The sequence below is a fragment of the Bombina bombina genome, chromosome 4, assembly GCF_027579735.1.
Source record: "Bombina bombina isolate aBomBom1 chromosome 4, aBomBom1.pri, whole genome shotgun sequence".
Taxonomy (NCBI): Eukaryota; Metazoa; Chordata; class Amphibia; order Anura; family Bombinatoridae; genus Bombina; species Bombina bombina.
In genome coordinates, this window is record NC_069502.1 from 966424175 (window position 1) to 966449498 (window position 25324).

The window sequence follows — 25324 nt, forward strand, 5'->3', positions numbered from 1 at the left end:
ATTTAATTCGAAATTGACATTTTTTGTGATCCTTGTGAATGATATTAATTGAAACACAAGCGCTGGGAAGTATTTTTATAATGTATGTGTATAAAAGCAGCTTGATGCATATAAGGTGAGGGTACTCAGCAGATAGGAAAAACTCCAGAGTATTTAATTGATACTCTGTTCTATAGAGATTATCTTGTCAAATGTTTATCTCATGATATTTTTCTCAGATTTCGTAAGATCCAGCAGTAATTTTATTTTCTGAAAAAAATATGAAAAATAAAGACTGAGGTAATTTTTTATTATTAATAGTTACATATTTACTTTGTGCTTAATCTGTTTAAATATTTATAGGTCTAAGGGGTCGATATATCATGCTACGGTGGACAGGGGCGTACATAAGCGGACCTGTCCGCCGCAGCTCGCCTCTGGATTTTTGCGCTCTTGTGCAACGCCGCCCCCTGCTCGCGCACAGCCAATAATGTGAGGGCAGGAGCTATCAATCTCCCCGGCCGGACGAGACCAGGGAGATTGAAATTCGCCACCTAAGAGTTGGCGAAGAGGTTAGGAAAGCAGTGGTCTGATAACCGCTGCTTCATAAATGCGGACTGCAGGTTCTCTTGTGAGAACCTGCAGTCGTAGGGGGGCGAAGCCTTTGATAAATCGACCCCTAAGTGTAGTGTTTGCATTCTTAACATTTCAGCTAATAAAACATATTGCTTTATAAACCGGAGGGAAATATTGGGACAAATTCTGACAGACCTGGCTCATGTGATGTTTATATATTTTATCTAAAATGCTTTTACCCAGTTGTTTATTTTTGTGGGCTATTAGATTTTTGTTTAGTCTATTATTGGTCAAATTATACATTTTTACAATAATTTAACATCAGCATAAAGATGGCATTCTGAAATATGGAGAATAATTTGCTTACCATTATTTCTGTTGTAATAGCGTTTTACTTTTCATTACATTTAAAAGGACATTAAAGTAATTTTTGTATATATGTATTTATCATCTGTCTGGAATAGTGGTAAGAGCACATTCTTTAGAGTTAAATTACAGTGAATGCAGGCATAATAATTAATGAAAATATTACAAAGTTGTTTTTGTTACTATGCATGGTAGACATTTTAATAATACATTTTTGAGTTAATTGACCCTTTTAAGGCGATTGCTTTGTTAAAGGGATAGTAAACACCAAAAATGTTATTATTTTAAAAGATAGATAATCCCTTTATTTACTATTCCCCAGTTTTGCATAACCAACACTGTTATAGAAATATACTTTTTACCTCTGTAATTACCTTGTATCTAAGTCTCTGCTGACTGCATCCTTATCTCAGATCTTTTGACAGACTTGCTTTTCAGGCAATTAGTGCTGAGTCTGACTCTTAAATAACTTTGTGCGTGAGCACAATGTTATATGAAACACATAAACTAACACCCTCTAGCTGTGAAAAACTTTCAAATGCATTCAGATAAGTGGCTGCCTTCAAGGGCTTAGAAATTCGCACATGACCCTACCTAGGTTTATCTTTCAACTAAGAATAACAAGAGAACAAATCAAATTTGATGATAAAAGTAAATTAGAAAGTTAATATAAAAAGAAATTCCTGAGGAGGAAAAAACTTAAGAGGATGCGCTTGGAACACAGGTTATCAAAGTGGGACCTACCACTTTATGATTGGGTTTGTACCCGTATGCATAAATAAAAAAAAATATTTTTATAAACAGCACAGTGTTTGGTATGTGTAAAAAATTTATAATAATGACGAAAATAAATTGTGTGTAAAACAAGTGCTCAGGACAATTTGTGTATAATATTAGTGATACATTGAAATAATCAGATATCACAGATAAACAATGATATTTGTGGCGATTAGTAAAATATATAAAAAAAGTACTTATCAATGTCCCAAAAATTGCTGTGATGTAAAAAATAAGTGTCCAATCCTAATATGTGAACGGTGATGTGTTCAGGTGTTTGGCGTGCTCCTCTTGTGTCCCGCGGTGCGATGGGTCAGGGTGTCTAGAATGGAAGATAAACAAGGGGCGCCAACATAGTGTGAATCGTTCAAACAACAAATATAAAAGTGATGTGCAAAAAACTACTCACAAGGAAAGTGGCACCTTAAATGAATAAGGTGCGATAAAGCAGGCTGACATTCAAATTCCACAGGTCCTCTGGGTGAGACCTCCAGCGTACTGACTGCTGGAATTTGAATGTCAGCCTGCTTTATCGCACCTTATTCATTTAAGGTGCCACTTTCCTTGTGAGTAGTTTTTTGCACATCACTTTTATATTTGTTGTTTGAACGATTCACACTATGTTGGCGCCCCTTGTTTATCTTCCATTCTAAATTAGAAAGTTGTTTAAAAGTACATGTCCTATCTGAATCATGAAAGTTTAATTTGTACTTTGCTATCCCTTTAATATTACTCTTTCTTTGATGTTTGCACAGGCGGGACTATGAGACAAAGCCTTATAAGCTGCAGCTGTTGGCACAGATCCGTGCCTATCCCCACAGAAATGATGCTAGCTGGGATCCAGGACCAGAAGCTCCAATTGATTACTGCTATGTTCGTCCATGTCACATTCCTACCATTAACTCCATATGTCAGGAATTCTTCTGGCCAGGTATGACTTTAGGATTTTTTTTCCCCCTGTATTTCTTGTAAACATTTTCAGAATGAGGTCTGTTTCCATCTTTTTTTATTTTTTTTAAAGTATTTATTTATAACCAAAATTCATGGAGTATAGCATGTAGTGAAAGAAAATATATGAGTGACGTCACGCAGGACGCAATAAATAAATCCATGCTGATAAGTCATAGATATTGAGCGTATCCATCAAACAATACAAAAAATAGAAAAAAAAAGAAAACAAAAAAAAAATATATATGCAAGAAAACAATCCGCCATTATAATACGCTCCATATAAACAGCTGTTGGTGTTTTTTTTGTTAATTTATATTAAATGTTAGAATATTATAGTTAATTCCTATTAACATTACATCCACAAACAGTAGAGTGTATATTGAAAAATTCATTCATTACCCAAATTAACTTCGGGAATTTGTAGATTGTTGTGGGATCTGTTGGTTCACAGAAAACATATACAGAACCAGACAAACAAAATAAAATAAAACAGGACAAACCAAACAAGCAAACAAACTAACAAGCACACAAAGAAGAAAAAAAAAATAAAGATGAGGAGGGAGAGAAGGGACAAAAGGGTGGAGAGCAGAGGGAGAGAAAGCGCTAGGTGTCTCAATGAGATAACCTATTCAAATTTACTCGGCTAGACAAATGTTATTGAGATGGCCGGCATATCAGCATTAATTAGTGGTTCCACTAATTGGATTTGTGCTGTCTCAGAGGGAGAACATATAAAACTGGTCAATTTTTTTAAACATATGGGCAACTGCCTGTCACTGGGATTTTGCAGTCTGTGTTGATCTACTGTACACTGTGATATCAGCACTTGTTTCAGATCTGAGAGCTTGGGGGCCCGATGAGCTTTCCAGTTTCTTAAAATAAGATTACGTGTTAAATATATTATTGTATTGATTAGAGGAAAGTTCTTGTGTACTCCCTGAAATCGTGCTAAGAAAAAAACAGTCTGGGGTTGGACCACAAATTCTAATGATAAGACTGTATTCATCCAGTAGTTGATCTTAGCCCAGAGCTGTAGAATTTTAGGACAGTCCCAAAAACAATGAAAAATATGCACACGGCTGGCCTTGCAATTTGGACAATAAATATTAGAGTTATAAGACCTTGTTAGAAAATTAATTTTAGATGTGATTCTCGCCAAGTTGTCAAAACCCATGAGTTACCTATTATTTTAAAGCTATCTTGAATATCTTGGGCACTGATATTTAGAAAGTATTTTGTCCATTTAATTTTGACATATTCTATTTGATCATTGGAGGAAAGAGCGATCAAAGTAGCATATAAAGGTGAGATCGAGTATATCCTGTTGCAATATAGATTAATACTTCTTTGTAAAGGGCCCATGGACCAGTCTGGTCCATATTTCTGTTTTAGTTCAACCAAAAAGTGCCTGATCTGAATGTAAGCATAGAAATCTCTATTTGGTATTCCATATTTATTGCAAAGATCAAGAAAAGATTCAATAGTTAGATCTGATCTTACTATTTGTTTAATCCAAATTAAACCCCTGCTATACCACTGAAGAAAAACTCTACTTGAAAGACCTGGGGTAAAGTTAGGATTCCCTATGATCGGAAGAAATTCGGACACAAACGGAATGCATTTAGATTCAATGCAGAATTTCTGCCAGGCTATAACTATATTTTTAAATGTAGTTGGATGGCAGGGACCTTAAAGGGCAATGTAATATAGCATTTAGGTGAAAAGGCGCTATCAGGTTAGTTTCACAATGCAGTACCGTGACTTGTTCTTTTTGAGTGATCCAGTCTATCGCAACTTTAATAATAGCGGCTAAGTTATAGAATTTAATATTTGGAGAGTCCAGCCCAGCCGATAGTCTAGAGTTCATAATGCGAGTAAGTGCTATCTGGGGTTTAGCTCCTTTCCAAATAAACCTGGAACAAGATTGGTTAAACCTTTGAATATCTACTTTATGTATGAGAATCAGGATATTTTGTATTAGATATAATAGTTTGGGAAAAAATTGCGTTATAATTAAAATCACCCGTGCGGAAAGAGAGATTGGTAGATTAGACCATTCCTCCTATCTAGTTATATTATTATTAATATTGGTTATTTGTAGAGCGCCAACAGATCTACACACTCATTAAAGCATTTAGGAGAATTCAAGCGATACCACTCGTGTGGATTTGCACTTATTCTAATACAGAGATAGTTGATCGATGTAGACTCTGTAAAAGGGTGCTTAAAATTGCTATGTTTTGATTTATATAGCCAGAGTAACTCTGACTTCATTAAATTAATCCTGTATCCAGAGATATTACCAAACAACTGGGTATCGGCAAGTAATCTGTGTAGATTAGCCTTGAGATCACTTAGAAATAGTAACAAGTCGTCTGCATATAGTAGAAGCGTTAGCTTCTGGCCCCCTAGTTGTATTCCGTCCAGATTTTGGCGCAACAATATTGCCAAAGGTTCCAGAGCAATATTGAAGAGGAGCGGGGACAGTGGACAACCCTGCCTCGTACCTCTGTGTAGATAGAATCGTTTGGAAAGAGAGTTATTAATAATTAAAGAGGATATTGGAGCGTTATATATTAAGCGGATAAAATTATTTATGTGACCTGAGAAACCAAATTGATCCAGCGTGAAAAACAGATGGTCCCAGCTAATATAATCGAAGGCTTTCTCAGCGTCGACTGTTAGTAGCACAAGGTCAATAGTGCTTCTAAATTTTGTATTTTTAAATTTATTCCAAAAGAAGTCCAACACCAACAATACTCTGCGCATATTTTTCACCGGATTCCTGCCATTCATAAAGCCAGTTTGGTTTTCATGTATTATATTACTTAAATAGAGTTTAAGTCTTTTGGCAATGAGAGATGTTAAACGTTTGTAATCATAATTCAGTAGGGAAATGGGTCTATAAGAGGTAGGTAGTTCTGGATCTTTATGTTTTTTTCAGAATTAGGGTAATATTTGAGGCAGAAAAATACCGTGACATTGGGTATTATCAGAAAAATAGAAATTATATAATTTGTTAAAGGGACACTAAACCCAATTTCTCTTGTAAGCTGTGTCCACGGATCATCCATTACTTGTGGGATATTCTCATTCCCAACAGGAAGTTGCAAGAGGACACCCACAGCAGAGCTGTCTATATAGCTCCTCCCCTAACTGCCATACCCAGTCATTCTCTTGCAACTTTCAACAAGCATGGAGGTAGTAAGAGAGAAGTGGTGAAATGTAGCTGTTATTTTGCTTCAATCAAGAGTTTATTATTTTTAAATGGTACCGGAGTTGTACTATTTTGTTCCAGGCAGAAAAATAGAAGAATCTGCCTGTGATTTCTATGATCTTAGCAGGTTGTAACTAAGATCCATTGCTGTTCTCACACATGACTGAAGAGAGAGATAACTTCAGCGGGGGAATGGCGTGCAGGTTATCCTGCTATGAGGTATGTGCAGTTAAGATTTTTCTAGAAGATGTGAAGGCTAGAAAATGCTGCTGATACCAAATTTATGTAAGGTAAGCCTGAATACAGTGATTTAATAACGACTGGTATCATGCTTACTTTCTGAGGTAATACTCTTTTATATTTACAATATAAAACGTTTGCTGGCATGTTTAAACGTTTTTATATATACTTTGGTGATAAAACTTTATTGGGGCCTAGTTTTTTCCACATGGCTGGCTTAAATTTGCCTAGAAACAGTTTCCTGAGGCTTTCCACTGTGTTACTATGAGTGGGAGGGGCCTAATTTAGCGCTTTTTTGCGCAGTAACTTTTACAGACTGAGACATCCAGCTTCCTCCAGGAGCCCCCTGAATGCTATAGGACATCTCTAAAGGGCTCTTAGGCTTTCCAAAATCGTTTGTTGGGGAAGGTAGGCCCACAGCAAGGCTGTGGCAGTTTGGTGTGACTGTTAAAAAACGTCTATATCGTTTTTTTGATCCATTTTTTGAACTAAGGGGTTAATCATCCATTTGCAAGTGGGTGCAATGCTCTGTTAGCTTATTATACACACTGTAAAAATTTCGTTTGATTTACTGCCTTTTTTCAATGTTTTTCAAATTCTGACAAAATTTGTTTCTCTTAAAGGCACAGTACCGTTTCTTATATTTGCTTGTTAACTTGATTTAAAGTGTTTTCCAAGCTTGCTAGTCTCATTGCTAGTCTGTACAAACATGTCTGACATAGAGGAAACGCCTTGTTCATTATGTTTAAAAGCCATTGTGGAACCCCCTCTTAGAATGTGTACCAAATGTACTGATTTCACTTTAAGCAATAAAGATCATATTCTGTCTTTAAAAAATTTATCACCAGAGGAATCTGACGAGGGGGAAGTTATGCCGACTAACTCTCCCCACGTGTCAGATCCTTTGACTCCCGCTTAAGGGACTCACGCTCAAATGGCGCCAAGTACATCCAGGGCGCCCATAGCGTTTACTTTACAAGACATGGCGGCAGTCATGGATAATACACTGTCAGCGGTATTAGCCAGACTACCTGAATTTAGAGGAAAGCGAGATGGCTCTGGAGTTAGACGAAATACAGAGCATACTGACGCTTTAAGAGCTATGTCTGATACTGCCTCACAATATGCAGAAGCTGAAGGAGAGCTTCTTTCTGTGGGTGATGTTTCTGACTCAGGGAAGATGATGCAACCTGATTCTGATATCTCTACATTTAAATTTAAGCTTGAATACCTCTGTGTGTTACTCAGGGAGGTTTTAGCTGCTCTGAATGACTGTGATACAATTGCAGTGCCAGAGAAATTGTGTAGACTGGATAAATACTATGCAGTGCCGGTGTGTACTGATGTTTTTCCAATACCTAAAAGGTTTACAGAAATTATTGCTAAGGAATGGGATAGACCAGGTGTGCCGTTCTCTCCCCCTCCTATTTTTAGAAAAATGTTTCCAATAGACGCCATCACACGGGACTTATGGCAGACAGTTCCTAAGGTGGAGGGAGCAGTTTCTACTCTAGCAAAGCGTACTACTATCCCTGTCGAGGACAGTTGTGCTTTCTTAGATCCAATGGATAAAAAGTTAGAGGGTTACCTTAAGAAAATGTTTATTCAACAAGGTTTTATCCTACAGCCCCTTGCATGCATTGCTCCTGTCACTGCTGCTGCGGTGTTCTGGTTTGAGTCTCTGGAAGAGGCTTTACAGGTAGTGACTCCATTGGATGACATACTTGACAAGCTTAGAGCACTTAAGCTAGCCAATTCTTTTGTTTCTGATGCCATTGTTCATTTGACTAAACTAACGGCTAAGAATTCTGGTTTTGCTATCCAGGCGCGCAGAGCGCTATGGCTTAAATCATGGTCAGCTGACGTTACTTCAAAATCTAAGCTGCTTAACATTCCCTTCAAGGGGCAGACCCTATTTGGGCCTGGTTTGAAGGAGATTATTGCTGATATCACTGGAGGAAAAGGTCATGCCCTTCCTCAGGATAGGTCCAAATCAAGGGCCAAACAGTCTAATTTTCGTGCCTTTCGAAACTTCAAGGGAAGTGCAGCATCAACTTCCTCTAATGCAAAACAAGAGGGAACTTTTGCTCAGTCCAAGACGGTCTGGAGACCTAACTAGACCTGGAACAAGGGTAAGCAGGCCAAAAAGCCTGCTGCTGCCTCTAAGACAGCATGAAGGAACGGCCCCCTATCCGGTAACGGATCTAGTAGGGGGCAGACTTTCGCTCTTCGCCCAGACGTGGGCAAGAGATGTCCAGGATCCCTGGGCGTTGGAAATTATATCCCAGGGATATCTTCTGGACTTCAAGGCTTCCCCCCCAAAAGGTAGATTTCACCTTTCACAATTATCTGCAAACCAGATAAAGAGAGAGGCATTCTTACACTGTGTACAAGACCTCCTAGTTATGGGAGTGATCCATCCAGTTCCAAAGGAGGAACAGGGACAGGGATTTTACTCAAATCTGTTTGTGGTTCCCAAAAAAGAGGGAACCTTCAGACAAATTTTGGATCTAAAGATCTTAAACAAATTCCTCAGAGTTCCATCATTCAAGATGGAGACTATTCGTACCATCCTACCTATGATCCAGGAGGGTCAATACATGACTACAGTGGATTTAAAGGATGCTTATCTTCACATTCCGATACACAAAGATCATCATCTGTTTCTCAGGTTTGCCTTCCTAGACAGGCATTACCAGTTTGTAGCTCTTCCCTTTGGGTTAGCTACAGCCCCAATAATTTTTACGAAGGTTCTGGGGTCGCTTCTGGCGGTCCTAAGGCCACAGGGCATAGCAGTGGCCCCTTATTTAGACGACATCCTGATTCAGGCGTCAAACTTCCAAATTGCCAAGTCTCATACGGACATAGTGTTGGCATTTCTGAGGTCGCATGGGTGGAAGGTGAACGAGGAAAAGAGTTCTCTATCCCCCCTCATAAGACTTTCCTTCCTAGGGACTCTGATAGATTCTGTAGAAATGAAAATTTACCTGACGGAGTCCAGGTTATCAAAACTTCTAAATTCCTGCCGTGTTCTTTATTCCATTCCTCGCCCTTCGGTGGCTCAGTGCATGGAAGTAATCGGCTTAATGGTAGCGGCAATGGACATAGTGCCGTTTGCACGCCTACATCTCAGACCGCTGCAACTCTGCATGCTCAGTCAGTGGAATGGGGATTACACAGATTTGTCCCCTCTACTAAATCTGAATCAAGAGACCAGGGATTCTCTTCTCTGGTGGCTATCTCGGGTCCATCTGTCCAAAGGTATGACCTTTCGCAGGCCAGATTGGACAATTGTAACGACAGATGCCAGCCTTCTAGGTTGGGGTGCAGTCTGGAACTCCCTGAAGGCTCAGGGATCGTGGACTCAGGAGGAGTCACTCCTTCCAATAAACATTCTGGAACTAAGAGCGATATTCAATGCTCTTCAGGCTTGGCCTCAGCTAACGACAATGAGGTTCATCAGATTTCAGTCGGACAACATCACGACTGTGGCTTACATCAACCATCAAGGGGAAACAAGGAGTTCCCTAGCGATGTTAGAAGTCTCAAAGATAATTCGCTGGGCAGAGTTTCACTCTTGCCACCTATCAGCTATCCATATCCCAGATGTAGAGAACTGGGAGGCGGATTTTCTAAGTCGACAGACTTTTCATCCGGGGGAGTGGGAACTCCATCCGGAGGTGTTTGCACAATTGTTTCATCGTTGGGGCGAACCAGAACTGGATCTCATGTCGTCTCGCCAGAACGCCAAGCTTCCTTGTTACAGATCCAGGTCCAGGGACCCCAAGGCAACGCGGATAGATGCTCTAGCAGCGCCTTGGTCCTTCAACCTGGCTTATGTGTTTCCACCGTTTCCTCTGCTCCCTCGTCTGATTGCCAAAATCAAGCAGGAGAGAGCATCGGTGATCTTGATAGCGCCTGCGTGACCACACAGGACTTGGTATGCAGATCTGGTGGACATGTCATCCTTTCCACCATGGACTCTGCCGCTGAGACAGGACCTTCTACTTCAAGGTCCTTTCAGCGATCCAAATCTAATTTCTCTGAGGCTGACTGCCTGGAGATTGAACGCTTGATTTTATCAAAACGTGGTTTCTCCGATTCAGTCATTGATACCTTAATTCAGGCACGAAAGCCTGTCACCAGGAAAATCTATCATAAGATATGGCGTAAATATCTTTATTGGTGTGAATCTTCATTCCATAGATATCAAACTTTTATCTTGGAAAGTTCTTTTTTTGGTAGCTATTTCCTCGGCTCGTAGAGTTTCCGAGTTATCTGCCTTACAATGTGATTCCCCTTATCTGATTTTCCATGCAGATAAGGTAGTTTTGCGTACCAAACCTGGGTTTTTACCTAAGGTAGTATCTAATAAGAATATCTTTCAGGAGATTGTGGTTCCGTCTTTGTGTCCTAATCCTTCTTCAAAGAAGGAACGTCTATTTCACAAATCTGGACGTGGTTCGTGCTTTAAAGTTTTACTTACAAGCTACTAAAGATTTTCGTCAAACATCTGCTTTGTTTGTTGTCTACTCTGGACAGAGGAGAGGTCAAAAGGCTTCGGCAACCTCTCTTTCTTTTTGGCTAAGAAGCATAATCCGTTAGCCTATGAGACTGCTGACCAGCAGCCTCCAGAAAGGATTACAGCTCATTCTACTAGAGCTGTGGCTTCCACATGGGCCTTTAAAAATGAGGCTTCTGTTGAACAGATTTGCAAGGCGGCGACTTGGTCTTCGCTTCATACTTTTTCAAAATTCTACAAATTTGATACTTTTGCTTCTTCGGAGGCTATTTTTGGGAGAGAGGTTTTAAGGGCAGTGGTTCCTTCTGTTTAAGTACCTGCCTTGTCCCTCCCTTCATCCGTGTACTTTAACTGTGGTCTTAGTATCCCACAAGTAATGGATGATCCGTGGACTGGATACACCTTACAAGAGAAAACATAATTTATGCTTACCTGATAAATTTATTTCTCTTGTGGTGTATCCAGTCCACGGCCCGCCCTGTCATTTTAAGGCAGGTATTTTTTAATTTTAAACTATAGTCACCACTGCACCCTATGGTTTCTCCTTTCTCTGCTTGTTTTCGGTCGAATGACTGGATATGGCAGTTAAGGGAGGAGCTATATAGACAGCTCTGCTGTGGGTGTCCTCTTGCAACTTCCTGTTGGGAATGAGAATATCCCACAAGTAATGGATGATCCTTGGACTGGATATACCACAAGAGAAATAAATTTATCAGGTAAGCATAAATTATGTTTTTGTTCTTTCGTGATTCATATAGAGCATGCAATTTTAAGCAACTTTCTAATTTACTCCTATTATCAAATTTTCTTTGTTCTCTTGCTATCTTTATTTGAAAAAGAAGGCATCTAAGCTAAGAAGCCTGCCAATTGTTGGTTCAGACCTTGGACAGCACTTGTTTATTGGTGCTGTCCAATCAGCAAGGACAACCCAGGTTGTTCACCAAAAATGGGCTGGCATCTAAACTGACATTCTTGCTTTTCAAATAAAGATACCAAGAGAATGAAGACAATTTGATAGTAGGGGTAAATTAGAAAGTTGCTTAAAATTGCATGCTCTATCTGAATCACAAAAGAAAAAATTTGGGTTCAGTGTCCCTTTAAGCGTAGGGGTAATTTGCTCTTGGAGTACTCTGTAGAATTCTAAAGGGAGCTGGTCTGGGCCAGCTGCTTTATTTAATTTTGCAGACTTGATACCATCTGAAATTTCCTGGATAGAAATAGGCAAGGTAAGGTCAGTCATTATTTCTTGTGAGAGTTTGGGTAAATTGAGATTCTGCTAGAATGTTTCGTTCTTCACTGGATCTACCTCCTCTGCTTTATAAAGCTCTGGAAAGAAAGTATAAAACACTTTTCTCCAACATAGGTGTGTCCGGTCCACGGCGTCATCCTTACTTGTGGGATATTCTCTTCCCCAACAGGAAATGGCAAAGAGCCCAGCAAAGCTGGTCACATGATCCCTCCTAGGCTCCGCCTTCCCCAGTCATTCTCTTTGCCGTTGCACAGGCAACATCTCCACGGAGATGGTTAAGAGTTTTTTGGTGTTTAAATGTAGTTTTATTCTTCAATCAAGAGTTTGTTATTTTAAAATAGTGCTGGTATGTACTATTTACTCTGAAACAGAAAATAGATGAAGATTTCTGTTTGTAAGAGGAAGATGATTTTAGCAACCGTTACTAAAATCGATGGCTGTTTCCACACAGGACTGTTGAGATGAAGTAACTTCAGTTGGGGGAAACAGTGGGCAGACTTTGCTGCTTGAAGTATGACACATTTCTAACAAGACTTGGTAATGCTGGAAGCTGTCATTTTCCCTATGGGATCCGGTAAGCCATTTTCTTAATAAGAATAAAGGGCTTCACAAGGGCTTTAAAGACTGGTAGACATATTTCTGGGCTAAAACGATTACTTTATAAGCATATTTAATAGATTATAACTTTGAGGAGTTATTTTAATCTTGGGAATTGTATTAAAAAAAACGGCAGGCACTGTATTGGACACCTTTTTCACTGGGGGCCTTTTCTAGTCATAGGCAGAGCCTCATTTTCGCGCCACTAATGCGCAGTTGTTTTTGGGAAGCAAGGCATGCAGATGCATGTGTGAGGAGCTCAGATCCACAGAAAAAGCTTATTGAAGGCGTCATTTGGTATCGTATTCCCCTCTGGGCTTGGTTGGGTCTCAGCAAAGCAGATACCAGGGACTGTATAGGGGTTAAATGTAAAAACGGCTCCGGTTCCGTTATTTTAAGAGTTAAAGCTTTCAAATTTGGTGTGCAATACTTTTAAGACTTTAAGACACTGTGGTGAAATTTTGGTGAATTTTGAACAATTCCTTCATACTTTTTCACATATTCAGTAATAAAGTGTGTTCAGTTTAAAATTTAAAGTGACAGTAACGGTTTTATTTTAAAACGTTTTTTGTGCTTTGTTATCAAGTTTATGCCTGTTTAACATGTCTGAACTATCAGATAGACGATGTTCTGTATGTTTGGAAGCCAAGGTTCCTACTCATTTAAATATATGTGATGTATGTGATAAACAAAGTAGGGACAATGATGCCACTGATAATGATGTTGCCCAAGATGATTCCTCAAGTGAGGGGAGTAAGCATGGTACTGCATCATCCCCTTCTGTGTCTACACCAGTCTTGCCCACACAAGAGGCCCCTAGTACATCTAGTGCGCCAATACTTCTTACTATGCAACAATTAACGGCTGTAATGGATAATTCTATTAATAACATTTTAGCCAAAATGCCCACTTATCAGCGAAAGCGCGACTGCTCTGTTTTAGATACTGAAGAGCATGAGGACGCTGATGATAATGGTTCTGACATGCCCTTACACCAGTCTGAAGGGGCCAGGGAGGTTTTGTCTGAGGGAGAAATTTCAGATTCAGGAAAAATTTCTCAACAAGCTGAACCTGACGTTATTACATTCAAATTTAAATTGGAACATCTCCGCGCTCTGCTTAAGGAGGTGTTATCTACTCTGGATGATTGTGACAATTTGGTCATTCCAGAGAAATTATGTAAGATGGACAAGTTCCTAGAGGTCCCGGTGCCCCCCGAAGCTTTTCCTATACCCAAGCGGGTGGCGGACATTGTAAATAAAGAATGGGAAAGGCCCGGCATACCTTTTGTCCCTCCCCCTATATTTAAGAAATTATTTCCTATGGTCGACCCCAGAAAGGACTTATGGCAGACAGTCCCCAAGGTCGAGGGGGCGGTTTCTACTCTAAACAAACGCACTACTATCCCTATAGAAGATAGTTGTGCTTTCAAAGATCCTATGGATAAAAAATTGGAGGGTTTGCTTAAAAAGATGTTTGTTCAGCAAGGTTACCTTCTACAACCAATTTCATGCATTGTTCCTGTCACTACAGCAGCGTGTTTCTGGTTCGATGAACTAGAAAAGTCGCTCAATAAAGAATCTTCTTATGAGGAGGTTATGGACAGAGTTCAAGCTCTTAAATTGGCTAACTCTTTTACTTTAGACGCCACTTTGCAATTAGCTAGATTAGCGGCGAAAAATTCAGGTTTTGCTATTGTGGCGCGCAGAGCGCTTTGGCTAAAGTCTTGGTCAGCGGATGCGTCCTCCAAGAACAAATTGCTTAACATCCCTTTCAAGGGGAAAACGCTGTTTGGCCCTGACTTGAAAGAGATTATTTCAGATATCACTGGGGGAAAGGGCCACGCCCTTCCTCAGGATAGGTCTTTTAAGGCTAAAAATAAACCAAATTTTCGTCCCTTTCGCAGAAACGGACCAGCCTCAAATTCTACATCCTCTAAGCAAGAGGGTAATACTTCTCAAACCAAGCCAGCCTGGAGGCCGATGCAAGGCTGGAACAAAGGTAAGCAGGCCAAGAAACCTGCCACTGCTACTAAGACAGCATGAGATGTTGGCCCCCGATCCGGGACCGGATCTGGTGGGGGGCAGACTCTCTCTCTTCGCTCAGGCTTGGGCAAGAGATGTTCTGGATCCTTGGGCGCTAGAAATAGTCTCTCAAGGTTATCTCCTGGAATTCAAGGAACTACCCCCAAGGGGAAGGTTCCACAGGTCTCAATTGTCTTCAGACCACATAAAAAGACAGGCATTCTTACATTGTGTAGAAGACCTGTTAAAAATGGGAGTGATTCATCCTGTTCCATTAGGAGAACAAGGGATGGGATTTTACTCCAATCTGTTCATAGTTCCCAAAAAAGAGGGAACATTCAGACCGATCTTAGATCTCAAGATCCTAAACAAATTTCTCAGGGTTCCATCGTTCAAGATGGAAACCATTCGGACAATTCTTCCTACCATCCAGGAAGGTCAATTCATGACTACGGTGGATTTAAAGGATGCGTATCTACATATTCCTATCCACAAGGAACATCATCGGTTCCTAAGGTTCGCCTTTCTGGACAAGCATTACCAGTTTGTGGCACTTCCATTCGGATTAGCCACTGCTCCAAGAATTTTCACAAAGGTACTAGGGTCCCTTCTAGCGGTGCTAAGACCAAGGGGCATTGCAGTAGTACCTTACTTGGACGACATACTGATTCAAGCGTCGTCTCTGCCACAAGCAAAGGCTCATACGGACATTGTCCTAGCCTTTCTCAGATCTCACGGGTGGAAAGTGAACGTAGAAAAAAGTTCTCTATCCCCGTCAACAAGAGTTCCCTTCTTGGGAACAATAATAGACTCCTTAGAAATGAAGATTTTTCTGACAGAGGCCAGAAAATCAAAACTTCTAAGCTCTTGTCAAGTACTTCATTCTGTTCTTCTTCCTTCCATAGCGCAGTGCATGGAAGTAATAGGTTTGATGGTTGCGGCAATGGACATAGTTCCTTTTGCGCGAATTCATCTAAGACCATTACAACTGTGCATGCTCAGACAGTGGAATGGGGATTATACAGACTTGTCTCCGACGATCCAAGTAGATCAGAGGACCAGAGATTAACTCCGTTGGTGGCTGATCCTGGACAACCTGTCACAGGGGATGAGCTTCCGCAGACCAGAGTGGGTCATTGTCACGACCGACACCAGTCTGGTGGGCTGGGGCGCGGTCTGGGAACCCCTGAAAGCTCAGGGTCTATGGTCTCGGGAAGAATCTCTTCTCCCGATAAACATTCTGGAACTGAGAGCGATATTCAATGCTCTCAAGGCTTGGCCTCAGCTAGCAAAGGCCAAATTCATAAGGTTTCAATCAGACAACATGACGACTGTTGCATATATCAACCATCAGGGGGGAACAAGGAGTTCCCTGGCGATGGAAGAAGTGACCAAAATAATTCAATGGGCGGAGAATCACTCCTGCCACTTATCTGCAATCCACATCCCAGGAGTGGAAAATTGGGAAGCGGATTTTCTGAGTCTTCAGACTTTTCATCCGGGGGAGTGGGAACTCCATCCGGAAATCTTTGCCCAAATAATTCAATTATGGGGCATTCCAGACATGGATCTGATGGCGTCTCGTCAGAACTTCAAGGTTCCTTGCTACGGGTCCAGATCCAGGGATCCCAAGGCGACTCTAGTAGATGCACTAGTAGCACCTTGGACCTTCAACCTAGCTTATGTATTCCCACCGTTTCCTCTCATTCCCAGGCTGGTAGCCAGGATCAATCAGGAGAGGGCTTCGGTGATCTTGATAGCTCCCGCGTGGCCACGCAGGACTTGGTATGCAGACCTGGTGAATATGTCATCGGCTCCACCATGGAAGCTACCTTTGAGACGGGACCTTCTTGTTCAAGGTCCGTTCGAACATCCGAATCTGGCCTCACTCCAACTGACTGCTTGGAGATTGAACGCTTGATTTTATCAAAGCGGGGGTTCTCAGATTCTGTCATTGATACTCTTATTCAGGCTAGAAAGCCTGTAACTAGAAAAATTTACCATAAAATATGGAAAAAATATATCTGTTGGTGCGAATCTAAAGGATTCCCATGGAACAAGATAAAAATTCCTAAGATTCTTTCCTTTCTACAAGAGGGTTTGGAGAAAGGATTATCTGCAAGTTCTTTGAAGGGACAGATTTCTGCTTTATCTGTTTTACTTCACAAAAAGCTGGCGGCTGTGCCAGATGTTCAAGCTTTTGTTCAGGCTCTGGTTAGAATCAAGCCTGTTTACAAACCTTTGACTCCTCCTTGGAGTCTCAATTTAGTTCTTTCAGTTCTTCAAGGGGTTCCGTTTGAACCCTTACATTCCGTAGATATTAAGTTATTATCTTGGAAAGTTTTGTTTTTGGTTGCAATTTCTTCTGCTAGAAGAGTTTCAGAGTTATCTGCTCTGCAGTGTTCTCCTCCTTATCTGGTGTTCCATGCAGATAAGGTGGTTTTGCGTACTAACCCTGGTTTTCTTCCGAAAGTTGTTTCTAACAAAAATATTAACCAGGAGATAGTTGTGCCTTCTTTGTGTCCGAATCCAGTTTCAAAGAAGGAACGTTTGTTGCACAATTTGGATGTAGTGTCCTAAAGCTTTGGTATTGGTTCCCACAAGTAAGGATGACGCCGTGGACCGGACACACCTATGTTGGAGAAAACAGAATTTATGCTTACCTGATAAATTACTTTCTCCAACGGTGTGTCCGGTCCACGGCCCGCCCTGGTTTTTTAATCAGGTCTGATGAATTATTTTCTCTAACTACAGTCACCACGGTATCATATGATTTCTCCTATGCATATTCCTTTACGTCGGTCGAATGACTGGGGAAGGCGGAGCCTAGGAGGGATCATGTGACCAGCTTTGCTGGGCTCTTTGCCATTTCCTGTTGGGGAAGAGAATATCCCACAAGTAAGGATGACGCCGTGGACCGGACACACCGTTGGAGAAAGTAATTTATCAGGTAAGCATAAATTCTGTTTTTCAATATCTGCCTTCTCTGTGAATCTATTTTTATATTTTCTGATGGAGGTAATATAGTTCCTAGATGAGGGTTTAGTAATTCTAGTCAGAAATTTTGTTGATCTACCCACATAACCCCCATATATAGCCTTTAATCTAAGCCTCTCAAGTGCTGTTTTTTGTTTTAATAAAATATCCCTTTGGGTCTTGGAGTTCACATATTTTACCCACAGGTGCTTACTTGGGTTTGCTATATACGCTTTGTAGGAATTTCTGACCTCGTTTGACAGTTGTGTTTCTCTTTGCTTGGCTTTTTTTTTTAATGCAAGCATTAATAGGCTTTAATTTCCCCCCGCAGCACTGCTTTAGCTGATTCCCAAAAGATTTCTATTTTCTCTAAGTATCCAGCATTGAGATTATATAAATTTCTCCATTTCCTCCTTAACTAGTTCTGAAAATTAATTGTATTGATTAGATGTCTGGGAAAATGTATATGTATATCTGACTGGGAGGCTCGGACCTCGAAACTCAATAAGATAATGGCATGATCCGAGATCACTATCAGGGGTTCTGAAATTAAAAACATGTCTATCTGTGATAATGACTGCTGACCTTTAGCACTACACGTGAATGATCTAAGATCGGGGTTCTGAGCCCGCCATATATCCACCAGGCCTAAATGGGAGGAAAATGTCTGTATTATACAAGCTTTCCTGTCTTTCTTAATTAAAGATCCCTTATTTAATCTATCTAAATTAGGCATTGCAACTAAATTAAAATCACCCACAACTATTAAATTTTGACCGATATATTTATGGAGTTTGAGAGTCAGGTCATTCCAGAATACTCTATTAGGGCCGTATATATTGCATAAGACCAGCCGACTATTATTAATTATAATTTCAAGGATTTGATATCGTCCATTTATGTCAGTCTCACTGGCCTCAACTTTATATGTTAACTGTTTAACAAGATTGCCACCCCTCTTTTCCGGGCGTTGTGTGTAGCGGCGATTACTTCCACGACCCATTTGATTTTAAGTTTAGAGATTTCAGTGGCTTTTAGATGAATTTCCTGAAGAAAGGCAACATCCGGTTTGTATTTACTTGATTGTTTGATTATTGCCTTCCTTTTCATCGGGGAGGTTATCCCACCCACATTCCATGACGAAAATGTAATCATGTCTATTCCCAATGAGATCGGTGCTTAGTGTTAAACAAGAAGGAGAACAGAAAGAAAAGGGGGTAGAGGAATGATAGGGGGGGGCAGGGTAGAGAAAAGAAAGAGGGGGAAACAAAAAAAAAACCACATAACAAATATACACATACATTGTGACTCTGTTACTTATCTAATCAAACTATTCAGCCGGGCTCTGTCTGACTAATATAGGCCTACTGATTTACAAAAACTAGATGCCTCTGCCATATTATTACACGTGAGAGTTCCCTTCCCTTATCAATATAAGTTTGGCCGGGTAAATCAATCTAACATTAAAATTAGCATTCATCAACTTAACAAAAAATGGGGACATCTCTCTCCTTTTTGCCAGGGTCTCGGCAGAAAAATCCTGAAACATCAGAATTTTATGGGGTCCAATCATGAAAGGGTTTAACTTCCTGTAATATCTCAGGAAAAGAATCTTGTCTTGGAAATTAACAAATTTAAAAATGACAGGTCTGGGTTTCTGGTTTCCTTCTACATTCCCTCTATTCGTGCCTATTCTGTGGGCTCTTTCAATCTGAAATGTCAGAGTTAGGGATTGTATTTATAACAATTGTGGGAGCATAAACAAAACAAAATGCATCTTGTCCTGAAACTCAGATGTCTCAGAAAGACAGATAATTTTAAGATTATTACGCCTGAAGCGATCCTCCAGGTTCTCTATTCTGGCTTGTAATGCGGCTAGTATATTAAGTCTGGGCAATCATGTTCGGTTCCTGCACATTGACCCTGTCTTCAAGATCTGAGACCCTTGTCTCCACTTCATCTAACCTGGAAGCACATTGTCAAATTTCGTTTGCAAGACCATTTATTTCTGTGTTAATTTCTTGTTTAACTTGTTTAATTGGGAAATGATTATTTCTTCTGTTAAGTGTGATCAGTCCACGGGTCATCATTACTTCTGGGATATTACTCCTCCCCAACAGGAAGTGCAAGAGGATTCACCCAGCAGAGCTGCATATAGCTCCTCCCCTCTACGTCACCCCCAGTCATTCTCTTGCACCCAACGACTAGATAGGATGTGTGAGAGGACTATGGTGATTTTATTTAGTTTTATTTCTTCAATCAAAAGTTTGTTATTTTTTAATAGCACCGGAGTGTGTTATTCCTTCTCTGGTAGAATTTGAAGAAGAGTCTACCAGAGTTTTTACTATGATTTTAGCCGGAGTAGTTAAGATCATATTGCTGTTTCTCGGCCATCTGAGGAGAGGTAAACTTCAGATCAGGGGACAGCGGGCAGTTTAATCTGCAAAGAGGTATGTAGCAGTTTTTATTTTCTGACAATGGAATTGATGAGAAAATCCTGCCATACCGACATAATATCATGTATGTATATTTTACATTTGAGTATTCTGGGGAATGGTACTTCACTGGAATTACACTGTGTATATAAACTTTAGCCTATTTGGCTTTTTACTAATTTATGTTAAACGTTTTTGCTGGAATGTAAAATCGTTTTCATTTTCTGAGGTACTGGGTGAATAAAATGTTTGGGCACTATTTTTCCACTTGGCAGTTGCTTGATCTAATTATGACAGTTTACTGATCTCTCTCACTGTTGAATGTGAGGGGGAGGGGCCTTTTTTTGGCGCTTTTTGTTACGCATCAAAAATTTCAGTCAGAAGCTCATTGTTTTTTCCTGCATGTTCCGGTTCATCTCTACAGAACTCAGGGGTCTTCAAAGCTTGTTTGAGGGAAGTAATCTAACAGAGCTGTGAGATTGTAGTTGACTGTGATAAAAAACGTTTATTCTTTAACTTTTTTATGCCATCAGGGTTAGTTATTCTTTGCTAATGGGAACAAGCCTTTGCTAAAATTGTGTTTTGTTTTACAAAGTTTATTGATTTCAACTGTTATATATCTTTCTGTGCTTCTTGCGCACAGTACGTTTTTCATTGTATTTTACTTAAATAATATTTCCAAGTTGCAAGTTTAGTTGCTAGTGTGTTAAACATGTCTGATTCAGAGGATGAGACCTGTACTATTTGTGCTAACGCCAAAGTGGAGCCCAATAGAAATTTATGTACTAACTGTATTGATGCTACTTTAAAAAAAAGTCAATCTGTACAAATTGAACAAATTTCACCAAACAACGAGGGGAGAGTTATGCCGACTAACTCGCCTCACGTGACAGTACCTGCATCTCCCGCTCGGGAGGTGCGCGATATTGTGGCGCCCAGTACATCTGGGCGGCCATTACAAATAACATTACAAGATATGGCTACTGTTATGACTGAGGTTTTGGCTAAATACCAGAGCTAAGAGGCAAGCGTGATCACTCTGGGGTGAGAACAGAGTGCGCCGATAATGCTAGGGCCATGTCAGATACTGCGTCACAACTTGCAGAACATGAGGACGGAGAACTTCATTCTGCGGCTGACGGTTCTGATCCAAACAGATTGGATTCAGATATTTCAAATTTTAAATTTAAGCTGGAAAACCTCCGTGTATTACTAGGGGAGGTGTTAGCGGCTCTGAATGATTGTAACACAGTTGCAATACCAGAGAAAATGTGTAGGTTGGATAAATATTTTGCTGTACCAACAAGTACTGACGTTTTTCCTATACCTAAGAGACTAACTGAAATTATTACTAAGGAGTGGGATAGACCCGGTGTGCCGTTCTCACCCCCTCCGATATTTAGAAAGATGTTTCCAATAGACACCACCACACGGGACTTATGGCAAACGGTCCCTAAGGTGGAGGGAGCAGTTTCTACTTTAGCTAAGCGTACCACTATCCCGGTAGAGGATAGCTGTGCCTTTTCAGATCCAATGGATAAAAAGTTAGAGGGTTACCTTAAGAAAATGTTTGTTCAACAAGGTTTTATATTGCAACCCCTTGCATGCATTGCGCCGGTCACGGCTGCAGCGGCATTCTGGATTGAGTCTCTGGAAGAGAACCTTAGTTCAGCTACGCTGGACGACATTTCGGACAGGCTTAGAATACTTAAGCTATCTAATTCATTCATTTCGGAAGCCGTAGTACATTTAACTAAACTTACGGCTAAGAATTCCGGATTCGCCATTCAGGCGCGCAGAGCACTGTGGCTAAAATCCTGGTCAGCTGATGTAACTTCTAAGTCCAAATTACTTAATATACCTTTCAAAGGGCAGACCTTATTTGGGCCCGGTTTGAAAGAAATTATCGCTGACATTACAGGAGGTAAGGGCCACGCCCTACCTCAAGACAAAGCCAAACCTAAGGCTAGACAGTCTAATTTTCGTTCCTTTCGGAATTTCAAAGCAGGAGCAGCATCAACTTCCACTGCTCCAAAACAAGAAGGATCTGGTGCTCGCTACAGACAAGGCTGGAGACCTAACCAGTCCTGGAACAAGGGCAAGCAGGCCAGGAAACCTGCTGCTGCCACTAAAACAGCATGAATTGAGGGCCCCCGATCCGGGATCGGATCTAGTGGGGGGCAGACTTTCTCTCTTCGCCCAGGCTTGGGCAAGAGATGTCCAAGATCCCTGGGCGCTAGAGATAATATCTCAGGGATACCTTCTGGACTTCAAATACTCTCCTCCAAGAGAGAGATTTCATCTGTCAAGGTTGTCAACAAACCAAACAAAGAAAGAAGCGTTTCTACGCTGCGTACAAGAACTTTTGTTAATGGGAGTAATCCATCCAGTTCCACGGTCGGAACAGGGACAAGGGTTTTACTCAAATCTGTTTGTGGTTCCCAAAAAAGAGGGAACTTGCAGACCAATCCTGGATTTAAAGATCCTAAACAAATTCCTAAGAGTTCCATCGTTTAAAATGGAGACTATTCGGACAATTTTACCCATGATCCAAGAAGGTCAGTACATGACCACAGTGGATTTAAAGGATGCTTACCTTCACATACCGATTCACAAAGATCATTACCGGTATCTAAGGTTTGCCTTTCTAGACAGGCATTACCAGTTTGTAGCTCTTCCATTCGGATTGGCTACAGCTCCAAGAATCTTCACAAAGGTTCTAGGTGCTCTTCTGGCGGTACTAAGACCGCGGGGAATTTCGGTAGCTCCGTACCTAGACGACATTCTGATTCAAGCTTCAAGCTTTCAAACTGCCAAGTCTCATACAGAGTTAGTACTGGCTTTTCTAAGGTCACATGGATGGAAGGTGAACGAAAAGAAAAGTTCACTCGTTCCACTCACAAGAGTTCCCTTCCTGGGGACTCTTATAGATTCTGTAGAAATGAAGATTTACCTGACAGAGGACAGGTTAACAAGACTTCAAAGTGCTTGCCGCACCCTTCATTCCATTCAACACCCGTCAGTGGCTCAATGCATGGAGGTAATTGGCTTAATGGTAGCGGCAATGGACATAGTACCATTTGCTCGCTTACACCTCAGACCACTGCAACTATGCATGCTAAGTCAGTGGAATGGGGATTACTCAGACTTGTCCCCTTCTCTGAATCTGGATCAAGAGACCAGAAATTCTCTTCTATGGTGGCTTTCTCGGCCACATCTGTCCAGGGGGATGCCATTCAGCAGACCAGACTGGACAATTGTAACAACAGACGCCAGCCTTCTAGGTTGGGGTGCCGTCTGGAATTCTCTGAAGGCTCAGGGACAATGGAGTCAGGAGGAGAGTCTCCTGCCAATAAACATTCTGGAATTGAGAGCAGTTCTCAATGCCCTCCTGGCTTGGCCCCAGTTGACAACTCGGGGGTTCATCAGGTTTCAGTCGGACAACATCACGACTGTAGCTTACATCAACCATCAGGGAGGGACAAGAAGCTCCCTAGCAATGATGGAAGTATCAAAGATAATTCGCAGGGCAGAGTCTCACTCTTGCCACCTGTCAGCAATCCACATCCCGGGAGTGGAGAACTGGGAGGCGGATTTCTTAAGTCGTCAGACTTTTCATCCGGGGGAGTGGGAACTTCATCCGGAGGTCTTTGCCCAAATACTTCGACGTTGGGGCAAACCAGAAATAGATCTCATGGTGTCTCGACAGAACGCCAAGCTTCCTCGTTACGGGTCCAGATCCAGGGATCCAGGAGCAGTCCTAATAGATGCCCTGACAGCACCTTGGGACTTCAGGATGGCTTATGTGTTTCCACCCTTCCCGATGCTTCCTCGATTGATTGCCAGAATCAAACAGGAGAGAGCATCAGTGATTCTAATAGCACCTGCATGGCCACGCAGGACTTGGTATGCAGACCTGGTGGACATGTCATCCTGTCCACCTTGGTCTCTACCTCTGAAACAGGACCTTCTGATACAGGGTCCTTTCAAACATCAAAATCTAACTTCTCTGAAGCTGACTGCTTGGAAATTGAACGTTTGATTTTATCAAGACGTGGGTTTTCTGAGTCAGTTATTGACACCTTAATACAGGCTAGGAAGCCTGTTACCAGAAGGATTTACCATAAGATATGGCGTAAATACCTATATTGGTGTGAATCCAAAGGTTACTCTTGGAGTAAGGTTAGGATTCCTAGGATATTGTCTTTTCTACAAGAAGGTTTAGAAAAGGGTTTATCTGCTAGTTCATTAAAGGGACAGATCTCAGCTCTGTCCATTCTGTTACACAAACGTCTGTCAGAAGTGCCAGACGTTCAGGCTTTTTGTCAGGCTTTGGCGAGGATTTAGCCTGTGTTTAAAACTGTTGCTCCGCCATGGAGTTTAAACCTTGTTCTTAACGTTTTACAGGGCGTTCCGTTTGAACCCCTCCATTCCATTGATATAAAGTTGTTATCTTGGAAAGTTCTATTTTTAATGGCTATTTCCTCGGCTCGAAGAGTCTCTGAGTTATCAGCCTTACATTGTGATTCTCCTTATTTGATTTTTCATTCGGATAAAGTAGTTCTGCGTACTAAACCTGGGTTCTTACCTAAGGTAGTCACTAACAGGAATATCAATCAAGAGATTGTTGTTCCTTCTTTGTGTCCAAATCCTTCTTCGAAGAAGGAACGTCTACTACACAATCTGGACGTAGTTCGTGCCCTAAAATTTTACTTACAGGCAACTAAGGAATTTCGACAAACGTCTTCTCTGTTTGTCGTGTACTCTGGTCAGAGGAGAGGTCAAAAGGCTTCTGCTACCTCTCTTTCCTTTTGGCTTCGTAGCATAATACGTTTAGCTTATGAGACTGCTGGACAGCAGCCTCCTGAAAGAATTACAGCTCATTCTACTAGAGCTGTGGCTTCCACTTGGGCCTTCAAGAATGAGGCCTCTGTTGAACAGATTTGCAAGGCTGCAACTTGGTCTTCGCTTCATACTTTTTCCAAATTTTACAAATTTGACACTTTTGCTTCCTCGGAGGCTATTGTTGGGAGAAAGGTTCTTCAGGCAGTGGTTCCTTCTTTATAAAGAGCCTGCCTATCCCTCCCGTCATCCGTGTACTTTTGCTTTGGTATTGGTATCCCAGAAGTAATGATGACCCGTGGACTGATCACACTTAACAGAAGAAAACATAATTTATGCTTACCTGATAAATTCCTTTCTTCTGTAGTGTGATCAGTCCACGGCCCGCCCTGTTTTTTAAGGCAGGTAAATATTTTTTAAATTATACTCCAGTCACCACTACACCCTTGGTTTCTCCTTTCTCGTTGGTCCTTGGTCGAATGACTGGGGGTGACGTAGAGGGGAGGAGCTATATGCAGCTCTGCTGGGTGAATCCTCTTGCACTTCCTGTTGGGGAGGAGTAATATCCCAGAA

At 41.1% G+C, this 25324-nt stretch overlaps 1 protein-coding gene across 2 annotated transcripts in view; it reads left to right on the forward strand.

Moving 5' to 3' along the window:
- The window catches only part of KAT14 (lysine acetyltransferase 14), an 86932-nt gene that overhangs the window by 36222 nt on the left and 25386 nt on the right, over positions 1 to 25324 (forward strand). For both annotated transcript variants that reach the window (XM_053711993.1, XM_053711994.1), the window contains one exon: positions 2454 to 2629. In XM_053711993.1, the coding sequence (XP_053567968.1) occupies positions 2454 to 2629 (176 nt within the window). The remainder of the gene's footprint in view (positions 1 to 2453; positions 2630 to 25324) is intronic.